This window comes from Lactuca sativa, chromosome 8, assembly GCF_002870075.4.
Source record: "Lactuca sativa cultivar Salinas chromosome 8, Lsat_Salinas_v11, whole genome shotgun sequence".
In the NCBI taxonomy this organism is placed as follows: domain Eukaryota; kingdom Viridiplantae; phylum Streptophyta; class Magnoliopsida; order Asterales; family Asteraceae; genus Lactuca; species Lactuca sativa.
In genome coordinates this window covers 15,907,015-15,919,396 of record NC_056630.2, presented here as the reverse complement: position 1 = coordinate 15,919,396, position 12,382 = coordinate 15,907,015, and the positions used below count along the sequence as shown (strand labels likewise).

At 34.2% G+C, this 12,382-nt stretch overlaps 2 protein-coding genes across 5 annotated transcripts; one reads left to right on the top strand and one right to left on the bottom strand.

Annotated features, from left to right (window-relative positions):
* Positions 1-7,241: 7,241 nt before the first annotated feature.
* On the bottom strand, positions 7,242-10,239 carry LOC111919643 (uncharacterized N-acetyltransferase ycf52). 4 transcript variants are annotated; one of them, XM_023915206.3, is made up of 6 exons: positions 9,580-10,239; positions 9,341-9,399; positions 9,090-9,146; positions 8,901-8,998; positions 7,457-7,598; positions 7,242-7,384 (listed from the first exon to the last, which is right to left on the bottom strand). In XM_023915206.3, exons 1-5 carry the CDS (start codon positions 10,090-10,092, stop codon positions 7,561-7,563), a joined length of 765 nt encoding a protein of 254 aa, XP_023770974.1. In that variant the 5' UTR covers positions 10,093-10,239; the 3' UTR covers positions 7,242-7,384; positions 7,457-7,560. The 4 variants fall into 4 exon arrangements, with proteins under 4 accessions (XP_023770974.1, XP_023770972.1, XP_023770973.1 ...); XM_023915204.3 differs by lacking the exons at positions 7,242-7,384; positions 7,457-7,598 and adding an exon at positions 8,586-8,763; XM_023915205.3 differs by lacking the exons at positions 7,242-7,384; positions 7,457-7,598 and adding an exon at positions 8,586-8,763 and having other exon boundaries at positions 9,631-10,239.
* Positions 10,240-10,671: 432 nt separating this feature from the next.
* LOC111919642 (probable nucleoredoxin 3) lies at positions 10,672-12,231 on the top strand. The gene is made up of 3 exons (XM_023915203.3): positions 10,672-10,906; positions 11,004-11,468; positions 11,551-12,231. Exons 1-3 carry the CDS (start codon positions 10,817-10,819, stop codon positions 12,130-12,132), a joined length of 1,137 nt encoding a protein of 378 aa, XP_023770971.1. The 5' UTR covers positions 10,672-10,816; the 3' UTR covers positions 12,133-12,231.
* Positions 12,232-12,382: the final 151 nt, after the last annotated feature.

Genomic DNA, 12,382 nt, shown 5'->3' with positions numbered 1-12,382 from the left:
AATGTGGATTGTGTGTGGTATGCTCTAGGGAACTCACTAAGCATTCCGCTTACAAGTTGTTGATTTGTTTCAGGTACATCTGAGCCCAAGGGCAAGGGCAAGGCGTGATGGCGCGACGTGCACTCTATCTCTCTTTCACTGATATGGTTTGGGGACACTCTGATGTTTTAAAAATAAAATTGTAATGAATGTGGATTAGAAAATAATTGTGTTGGGATTTCATGATTTATGCAAATGTGTTTGATTAATTAAAATGAAAATTTTCTTTGTAAAATTTGGGTCGTTACATTCTAGTATGTATGCATGTACGTATACTTCTATAAAAAAATACTATTATATTTTAGAAGTATACTTCTTAGTAAGAGTGTTTTAGTCACATTGTATTTATAGTTGTATATCTTACATGGTTTGATATACTTAGTTCACTATAAACAATGCTCAGATACCAATCTGTCATATCCCCAAACCAGAACGGCGGAAACGTATGAGGGTGGATGACTTCATGTACAATATCATAACATAATGAATAATAGTGATCAAAGTCATACAATCATCATGATATAATTAAGGAGATTACATTGTATCCAAAACATTGTTTGTTTCAATACCAAATACATATGACAAAAGTAATTAACATGACGTTGTGACGCCTCATCCACAAAATCCCTTTGATACCTGTTTATTAATTTCCTGAGAATACAAGTAGTTTTGAAAAAGTGTCAACAATTAAGTTGGTGAGTTCATAAGAGTTTTGTATGAGAAAAATCGGTAACTTTTCCTTGTAAAATGATAGAATGCGCTTTTAGAAAATCCAATATATTCTTTTTTTTAAATGAGTTGTAAGTCTTAAACCCAAAGACCAAAAATGTAAGTAGTGTTGTACTGGAAAATAGTATTATGTAGTTTTATAATTATATAAAACTAACTGAATGTATGTTAGCCCCGTAAACCAAATGTATTGTTAATACTCCATGTGAGTTATTATAACTGTGCTAACAACTAGTTGGTCTGCTACGGCGTTCTTCAGGCGTCGGAATGTTAGACATTTGTCACTCTAGACCTACCGGTCTAACTATAGCTAACTACTTAGATGCAGTGTTGTCAGTTCCGTATAGATCTATACACAAGTGTCACGCTCTCTTACGAAGACTCTGGTTATAATTCAGGAACTTTAGTATGTACTCAAGTAGGTACGGTGAAGGCTCTGCCTCACAAAATTGTATTAACATGTTTACGTCTAGTGTAATGAAAACCCTTTTTGCAAATGAAAGTATTACCCTTCCATAGTGGTTACATAGTGTAAAAATAATTATACCTTTAAATAATTATATGGTTCGTTCAAAATGATAAAGTAGTATTTGTGACCCATAAACTATACCAATTATTGTTTATTATGAATTTTTCGTTAAGTTCATTTATATAATCCAATATATAAATACATGTAAGTTATCATGTCTAGATGTTTTAAAAGATTATAAGATATAAACTTCCATCTAAACACAAGTATAAAAACATTTAGTATGATAAAGACAATTTCTAGTTTTTGACTACTCTGTCCGTGTTTTTAGAAAAAAAATATAGAAAAACCATAGTAAGTCAAAATTTGGATCCGTAAACTCTCAGAGCTTAGAAAATGAGTCTACTTTGTCCAAAATATTTTTCCCTGACCTTAAGTGGTTCCTAACCAGAGTGAAAATATTCATTTTTACAGACTGGTCCGAAAATGTTTTGAAATGATAGGCAGTTTTGTAAAAATCATCATAAATTGTATAAAAATCGTATGAACGCGTGCGAGTAGTCCTTAAAAAGGTATAGAACTATAGACCCAAAATATTTGCATATGGAACAATTTTGAAATATATGAATTTTAAGCAGGGTAAAACAGTCCGTGAATAAACCACAACGTTTCTGTAAAAATATGATTTTTAAGCTTAGATTTGTTTTAGTGACATAACTTCTATTTTTAGTTTGCAAAGCCTTTAGATCATCCAAATAGGATTTTTTTTACTTGTATTCCCCCTGCCCCTCCCCCTAAAACTTGGAAAAACTCGAAAATGAAGGGGTATGAACTCACCTTGAGTGTTTTTGTGGTTAGTTAAAGAGATAAAGATGAAGATCCTCAAGCTTAGAACACTTGAAGATGGTATTATCCTATGAAATTTAACACATGTTAATGCGTGTAAAAGTAACAAAACTTGTATGAATGTGTATAAAATCACTAGATTAACAAGGAAATGCTTACCAAAAATCCAAGAACCAACTTGAGAAGATTAATCTATGGAGTATGAACTTGTTCTTGAGAGAAAAATAGAGAAATGAAGAAGATGAAGTGAGAGTGAGGGGGAAGGGGTTGGGGTTGGGCTGACTTTAAAAGGAGGGAGGGGATGGGGTGGGGTGTTGCATGGTTATTTGGTGGGTAAAAGCTTGGTTATTTGATGGGTAAAAGCTTAGATGTATGTTATGTAAAACTTGGTTATTTGTTGGTTATTAACTTAGAAGTTAGATGTATGTTGTGTAAAGGGTTTGTGGGAAAAAGTAGAGACAATTTTTGTCTCTTATGAAGTTTTATAAAATTGAAGTCAACTCTATTTTATTTTATAAAAATTTTGACATTTTTATAAAAAAATGTGGTATTTTTATAAAGAAAATATGATATAAATGATGTACAAATATTTAATTTGAATTATAAAAATTCAATTTGTTAATAAAATCATTATTATCAAAAATGATAATACGTTACACGAAAATTATGTTGATTCCTAAATTCTTTCCATTAAAAGTTGGACGTTTTAGGCCGGATATATAATTTGTCGCATTTGGTGACGACTTACCAAAAATTTGTATTTGTACCCTTTGTTATGAATTTGTCATGTAGCATAGAGTTTATGAACTTCACTACATTGAGTTATAAATGTTATTTATACTAAAATAATATAAAATTGAATTACCGAATTGTTACAATACTAACCTTATTTAGGGTTTATACTCGAATATTTTCCAATAAGAGAGGTACTTTGTATTAGAATTTGTCAATCGTACACTGGACGTATTAGGGAATATCCATATTCACCTAAAAACACAACTTATATGATGAGAAAGGTTGTTCAACTAATAAAACAAAAAATGTTGTCTTCAAAGAGGTTCTTCAACAATTATAGATATTCATGTATTTCATTATATTTTTTAGAAATTTTAATATAACCAACAACGCAAATTCTCTTTATGTTACTTTATCTTTATTTATTTATTTATTGTATTGGCTTTTTATAACTTTATATGTATTTTTTTATACGTTCATCCACGTTGTATGTAAATCATAATCTAGTATTTATATAAATGAAAAAAATTAGCATTTCATAAAAGAAAAAATAATGGCTAAAACTAGGTTAAAAACGGGTATAATATTTAAATTAGGTTGCATCTGTTAGACAAGATGACCAATCACTAATGATCATGTATTGTTTTTAGAATTCTAGTGGCTGGCCTACATTTATTAGATTAGGAGTGATGTGTAAGATGATAAAGTTTGTAAAAAGTGTGTCCCAAAAGGTAGCTGCTAAATACACAACCCATAAACACCCTATTAACATTTTCTACTAAATAAACACTCTATTAAATCTTAATGACAGTGGAGCTCTGACAACATTGTAAATTGTGCAGCAAAAACAATCCATGTATTGTATTTGTTTTTAACATGCGTACATTTTTTTTACATCTAATTAATTTTTTTTCACTTAATATTTTTTCAGTTAGTAATATAATAACATTATTCTAATAATATACATTATATATTTTCAAAAATTGCATTTTTCTTCTACATGCGTACATTTTGTTTACATCTATTATTTTTTCAGTTAGTAATATAATAACATCATTACAATAATATACATTATAGCATAAGAGTCCTCCAACCATTCCCACCGCTGCTGCCTGCGACTATTGCCGTCCGCCGGAGACACGGTCGGCCACCGTCGGGAGATAATAGAAATAGAAAAAGAGAGAGATATCAACGAAGATAAAGACAAAGAGTAAAATGCTGGGAGTAGGTAGTGGTGGATGACGATGCTCCGGTGGTGCTGGTGGTTTTTGTCGGCGGCTATAATATTCTCTAGGGATGAGCATCGGAACCGGGTACCCGCTTTTGGAACCGGAACCGCCTCGGAACTGTCGGTTTTGGAACTGGAACCACCTTAAGTGATTCCGGTTCCGGTTCCTAAAGTTATGGAACCGCCTTATGCGGTTCCGGTTCTGGTTCTCGTTTTTTCGGAACCGCTACCTGTTGGGTACCCGCCGGAACCGGTTTATATATATATATATATATATATATATATATATATATATATATATGTGTGTGTGTGTGTGTGTGTGTGTGTGTGTGTGTGTGTTACTTAGTCCGTTTTATAATATATTGGTTCGATTTTGTCTGCCTTTGGTCCAAATTGATTTGATTTGAATCGAACTAAATTGCGATTTTATTGACAAAAGATAACAAAATTAATGTAACTGGGTTACCCGCTCTCGGAACCGGAACCACCGGTTCCGAGACTGGTTCCAAACATTTAAGAACTGCCTAGAGCGGTTCCGATTCCGGTTCTAACTTTCTAGGAACCGCCGATTCCAGTTCCGGTTCTCGCCAAATGAGACGGATACCCGCTTATGCTCATCCCTAATATTCTCCAGATTTAGAATTGCACATAATTTTAGGGTTTTGAATTTAATTTTATAAGTAAACGATGGGCTGGACTATTTGTGATGGGTCGGTAAATTTTTTTTCAATAATTTGTTATATAACATATTTACTAACAGTTTCACAAATAAACGTTTTTAGAAAAAAAAAAAACTCATTATTTTATATAAAAAATCTATATTTTATTTCTTAATGATTACTTTTTTGGCTCATATTTATGCTTTAATTTATTTACTTATTAAAAAGTAATAGTATAATTATTGTTCTATTATCGGAAAATGTTTTTAAATTATTAGAACATCATTAATATAATAATGACATTTGATCAAAGGTGTTTTTTTTTTAGTATATGTTGTTTTTCTAGCAAATAAGGGTGTTTATTTAGCCATCTCGTCCCAAAAACTAAGGGTGAGCAAACCCAAACCAAAAAACCGACGAAACCTACTAAAACTGACGAAACCTAAACCGAATAAATCGAAACCGAAGCAAAACCAACAGTTTGGGTTTGATATTTCTAAAAACCGAAAAATCGGGTTCGGTTTCGGTTTTTACTCCGAAGCCGACCCATCCAACACAAGAAACCGACTCATACTTAAAACCGACAAACCGCCCCATCCAACCCAAGAAACCACCCATACTTGATTGTGTTTTGGTTGTAATAGACTATTTCGGGCTTTGGTTTTAACTTGTAGTAGACTATTTATTGTAAGACTAATGTTTTTTGAAGTATTTAACTTCTATTTGGTGTTTTTTAAAATATTTAACTTGTTGCTTCATTTATGGAAAATCGGTTAAAACCCAAAACCCATAGGTTTAAACCTAGAACCTGTGAGTGTATGGGTTGAACCCAAGAAACCGAAAACCGCCCAAACCGACCTCAGAACCCGAGAAACCAAACCGACCAAAAACCGATCCTATTGGGTTCTGAAAACCAGAAACCGACCATTTATGGGTTGGGTTGGATTTGGGGCCAAAACCGACCCAAACCGACCCATGCACAGCCCTACCAAAAACATAATAAAAAAGCATTGCTTTTAATTTCTCGGAAATGCTAAACAAAAATACGTTTTCTTAATAGCATTATCCACAATAATTAAACCATTTAATAAATTTTTAGTTTTGGCATATTTGATCGATGAAAACTTATTCATCAAATGGTACCGATCTTTATTTTTCCAAAGTTTTTTACTTTTGGTATCTCATATTTTCACCGACCTTTTGTATTTGAAAAAAATCAAATGGTGAATGTTGTGTTCTTAAGGTTTTGTACAAACATGTTGACAAAACTTTTACTTAGGGTGTGTTCGACACACAACTTTTACGAACTTTGAACTTCTAGCTTTTAAGAAAAAAATTAAAAAACAAAAACTTCGTTCCGCAGCACAGACATGCCCGTAGTACCTCTTGGTAGGGATGTCAAAAAGTCCCGTGGGACCCCGTTTCTGTGGGGGCCCCGTCCCGTTTGAGGGATTTTTTTAAAAAAAAATCGGGGGCGGGGACGGGGGCGGGGGCAAGGTTAACCACCGTTTTAATTTCGGGGGCGGGGGCGGGGGTAGGCAATCCCGTCCCGAAATCTCCATGGGGACCCCGTTAATAATTACACATATATTTACATATATTAATTTTATAAATATAATAAACAATAAAATAATTTTGAGCTTCCAAAATTCATCAAAAAACATGTTTTTAAGTTGTTAGCATAATTTTTTAAAATGTCATAACTTTTTTATTTTTAACATATAAAATTCCGATATAAATAATTATTTTTTATCTAAAAAATAGCTTCTTTTAGCCTAAATAACAACTTCTTTTAGCAAAAAAAAAGTAGCCCAAAATAAAGGGGATTTGGGGGTAGGGGCGGGGTAGGAAGGTTGAGCATTCCGGGGGCGGGGGCGGGGGAACGGGAAAATTTCGGGGGCGGGGGCGGGAGATGCACTCCCCGTCCTGTTTGCCCCCATTGACATCCCTACCTCTTGGCTAGTGGTATTTTCTACAAACTAAAAGATATAAATTTCAATAAATTATTTTTGTTATCTAAGTCTGCAGTATCATTAGTTCCGTCCGCAAAAGAACCTCTACGAATTCGTTAGTCCGCAGAAGAACCTCTACGAATTCGTTGGACTTTCTTAGAAAGGGGAAATTACACATTAGCCCTATGATGGTTTGCATATTTGCCTATTAAGTCTCTTAAGTAATTTCCGTGCTTTATAGGAGCATAAAGTAGATGCCCATCTGCTTTTTTGGTCAGTGCAACTTGATAAGCAGGTTTTATAAGCCACATCAGCAAACAATTGAAAAACATCCTTGTTGTTCGCTTTTTTCTGTATTTAAATTAAAAAAACACTCTCCTCTCTCTCTCTCTCTCTCTCTCTCTCTCTCTCTCTCTCTCTCTCTCTCGACACGTTAGAGAAAAAAACCCACACACATCTTCTTCTTCAACTGAAGCTCAGATACCATGACTGCCTTACTACCTCGATTTTTGTAAGTTTATGAGGATCATCTTCAAGATTTTGGGATTAGTCTAATCTTCGTCGAAGTCATAAACCGGTTCAGATTTCCAACCTTGATTTTTGTAAGTTTATGAGGATTTACTACATTTCAAAGGTTGACATCGTAAACATCATAATACAGAAATTTAGCCATATGGGTGATCAAAATGGACTTTCCGGTACCGGATGGTCCATAGAGGAGATAACCCTGCTTCCAAACACGTCCTAATCAGTGATAATACTATTTCAATTTGAGAAAAGCCTTGAAATTAGATTTTACCTTCTTTTTCAAATCCGATCCCATCGCTATTGTGTCGAGGGTACCCATATGTGATAACCGAACGAAACTCCACCGTGAAAACGTCTCTAAGTTCATGTAACGCTTCAGTTCCTTATATCTCGACTCAATATCTTCCGAAGCTCTGTAAATATGTAAATATGTTGAATATAAAATTGCAAAATCCTTCACATATCTTTTTTCTTCAACTTGAGCAAAAAGTTTTTTTTGTGTAGGTTTTTGTTCTTCAATTTTGTCGAATTTGTTTGTCCAGGAAACCCTAGCACTGAGAAAGGTGTATTGAATGGTCCAGGAAACCCTAGCACTGAGAAAGGTGTATTGAATGGTCTGATTGTCATCGAGGTAGAGGAAGATGCCGTTCGGTTTCTTCCCTAAGACAAAGTTTTTGAAGTCGAAATCTTCAAAGTGGGTTGTGTTATAGAAAATCTTAATTTTGACTATTTGGTTAACATTTTAGTGGGTTTAATTATTTTGCATAAAAAACATAAATAAAATAAAGTTGATGTGGCTTATAAAAACAGGTGGATATCTACTTTATGTTCTTATAAAACACAATGATTACTCAATGGACTGAATAAGTAAATGTGCAAAACATGATAGGATTAATGTGCCATTTCTCTGTTTAGAAACCCCTTAATGTTTTGGTTAGTTTTGGGAATGTCACTATATGTAACCCAATCACAACCTAGAAGAATTAATGTAACAACAAAGCACATAAGGAAGACAAATGAATTAATGTAACAACAAAGCACATAAGGAAGACGTGTTGCACTCACATCTGTTTTTGACTCAAGTTTTCAACATTTAGGGGGTATTTGGGATTGCGTTTGAAAAATGCTTATAGGCTTATTGGCTTTTTGAAACACTAATAAATCAAAAAAAATGTTTGGCAAACTTAAAAATACTTTTGAGAATAGCTTTTTCATAAGCTTCAAAAAACATTTTTTAATAAACATGGAAGATGTGACTTTTTAAAATTGTTTATGGCTTTTCAACCAAAATAACTTCAAAAAGCACTTTTAAGGCAAACACTTTTTAACTTATTAATTTATTGGTTTTTTCACTATAAAAGCTTATCCAATCACTTTTAAAAAAACTCATTTTACCACCATTATAAGCAAATAAACATTTTTATCTAAAAATATTTTTAGAGTTCAAAGATGTAACTTAAAACCCTTGGAGCAAAAATCATAGGTTTGTATTACATAACAAACGGAAAAGGCTGAGGTGTGTTGGCTTGCCCGTTACTGGATCCATATTACTAGAGCCCGGTAAGCTTGCGGAGATATCTCGCAGGTTCAAAAAAAAAGCAGGGGTTCACAAAATTACCCTCGAATAGCATGTTGATTATCTTAATATATAAAAGTATGAAATATTAAAAATGGTTAGGGTTTTCTAAGTGGTGGAACCATTAGTACTTTCCTACCAGCACTTTTAACCATGATATGATTGCCACTCCTGGTGTACATCATTGTTGTTGATCCGAGTATATCATCTCCAAATCCACATGCCTTGAAGAAACCCCTGAGGGTAATTTAGTCAATTCACGTTCTTGTTAGTGGTTTCAATATATTATTACCTATTTACCCATCAAAATTTGTTTCGATTTACTTACATTTCTTGATCAGAACATAGAGCTGCTATGTCATATATGCCTTTATTTGTAAGCAATCTGCAACCAAATGGACCTTGCATTAGCCATGATTCAAATAGCACATTTCCCATTTGTCACTTTTATTATATAAGCATCCAATCTGTAGTTCTGTACTTCAATTTTTCTAGGATGATAGATTTAAATTACCAAAAACCAATGAAAAATGCTGTTAAAAGATTGGGTAGCTGATGGAATTTGGAATTTTTACAAACCTTATAATCCTTTGAAGAATCATACGCCCGATTCCTCGACCTTGTAACGAAGGGATTACCTACACAGTAACTGACAAGAGATTACATGAACATACAGCCATTAAGGATCCAAGATATCGGGATTCAAGAAACTTGCTTATGGAATCCTGATCAATCTCAAGATTACATGAGTACAAGCATGATCTATTACATAAACTCCAACGATTGGAAAAAAAATGCCAACAAGTAATCGAACCTACTTTATGCTGAAAAGTGGATGAATAAGCGACCAATTTATTTAGGGTTTGTACCATGACATCGTAAATTGAAGCAGTCAATCCATTATCAGAAACAGCTCGGCCGAATCCCACCAATTTCCCGCTAAATGGTGTCAATGGAATCATTCTTCGGTACCAATCACCCCCAGTATTCAAATTTTCCGGTAACGAGGTGACAGTTTCTGGTCTAGCGAAGACGGAAACAACGACAGAGCTATGAGAGAGAGCGATGCGGAGTTTGTCGACGTCGACTGGCTCCACACGTCCGTCGGGGGAGATGTTAGGGAAACGGTGGCAGGAGTGGTTGCAGGAGCTATAAAGGTCTTGCAAGTGAATTGGGTTTACGTCTGAGAGATTCGTGGATATGAAAATTGGGGGACTTGGTGGCCGGCGATGGAGTGTTGATCTTTTTTGGCTGTTGAATATTTTGGCCGGCGGTAGGGTTTGGAATTTGGAGTGGAGAGAACCACCGTTAACTGAACCCACGACCGCCATCTCTCCCTCTCTCCGTCAGTTCAGTAAAAAACTGCGAGTTAAAAAGATATTCTTTTTTCGTATGTTCATTTTCTTTTAATCAAAAGAGTCACAATCAATCGGAAAACGTACGTAGATAGCCACTTTTCCTGATCAAACAATTAATTAACGTCCACTGCAACAACAAGATAAGAAGAAGCAAGTAGGGCCTCTAGGGGGACCTTATCAGTAGCCCATAACCCAACTTCTACTATTAATTCCTTAACCCTAATAAGTAATAACTATTGTTGCTCAACTTATCGCATCTAATAATTAGGAACGAACGATCGTTTAAGTACTCGTTTATGATCGGAACACCTATTATACAATTCCTGTGTATATATGCACTCTATGTGCTCGATGAATTGCCAAGAAGGGATCGGGATCTCTGGCATGTTCTTCAATAAAAGTGATTCAAATATGCAATCTATTTAAATCTTGTGTTGCAAGGGCAAATTTGTCATTTGGTCATTTTACTTCTTCAAGTTTCTATAACATGATTTATTAAAAAAGCATAACAGAATATGCTAAAAATCCATGCTGATAATATGAAAAGCATGAAAGGGTATAAATTCCAATAAGCTGAATAGCGTGAACCATAAGCCAGGAAGAAAAGGAAGGGTGCAAAATATCTTAGACGTTGACTAATTGACCATCTCCTCCTACATCAAGAAACTTGGGTCAAGCTTCTTCACTTGAAGCTGCCATGGGAGGACCTGGTTGTGAATCTGTTGATAACTTCAAAACTATCCTGGAACAAGAAGGAATTTACCATCTTTTATCAGGTGAACTCAAGGTATGATCATGAATCAATTCCAACAAAACAAAAAGTAATCTTTATGCTGAATTTGATCCAAAATATACTCTCTTTTGATTGATTTCTACTTTTCTAGGTACCTTTATCATCATGTAAACAAAAAACAGTTTGTTTATTGTTCTCTGCAAACTGGAGTAGACCTTGTAAGGCTTTTATACCACAACTTATGCAAACATACAACGCCCTAAAAGATGTTGACTATGAACTCGAAATTATCTTCATATCATTTGATCGAGATGAAAATGGATTTAAAGAACACATGAAGTCCATGCCATGGCTTGTGGTTCCTTTTGATGTCAATTTACAGAAGAAACTTGGTAATTTATACAAAGTTAATCAAATCCCATCGTTTATCCCATTGAATATCGACACAAAATTGCTTGCAAAAGATTCCGTTGGACTCATAAAAGACTATGGCCCCGATGCATTTCCGTTCACCAAGAAAAGACAAGAAGAGTTGAAAGCTTTTGATGAAGCAAAACGTCAAGAAGGGAAGTTGGAACATCTTTTTACAAATGGGATTGATAGTAAAGGAGAAAAGGTTAGGAATTTAGGATTTATTGGGTTTTCAATTAGCTACCAAGATTGGATAAGTTTAAAGCTTTTTGTGTTCTTATTTGTAGATATGTTCATCGGAACTTGTGGGCAAGACGATTGGTCTTTACTTTGGTGCAAATTGGTGTCCACCATGTCGTGACTTCACCACACAACTCATTGAAGCGTATAACGATATTGCCAAAAATAAGGATCAAGAATTTGAAGTTGTATATGTTTCAACCGATAGAGATGTTAAAGAATTTGAACTCGGATTGACCAAAATGCCATGGGTAGCAATTCCTTTTAACGATAAAACAAGGCAAGATCTTTGTAGAATCTTTGAAGTCAAATGGATTCCAACTTTGATAATTTTAGGACCAAATGGGAAAACAATTACCACAAATGGGCGAAAATTGGTTTCGTTATATGGTGCCAAGGGTTTTCCGTTTACTGAGTCAAAGATCTTGGGGGTAGAATCGTCTTTAATGAAAGAAGGAGATGAATTGGCTCGAGAAGTAATGGACCGTAAACACGAACACATTCTTAAACTCGATATGGCAAAACGTTACATTTGTGATTTTTGCAAGAAACGAGGGTCGTTTTGGGCGTTTTCTTGTAATGTTTGTGGCTATGACCTTCATCCAACTTGCATTGAAGAAACCCATTAGAAAGATTTGATATATGATATGCTATTGTTATGTAATATGATGTATGGACTTAATTATTAATTAAATCAATATATATTATATATGTTTGAATGAATACAAGTAGTGCTTAATGTGCTAAACACTTAATTCAATAACTATATATGGTTGTTTATATCAAACTTAATCTACACATAATGATTTAACGTTTTAAGACGAAAACATGACTTAATGTATTTAAAGGGAAAATGATTTAAAAGCCCAACAAAGTTTC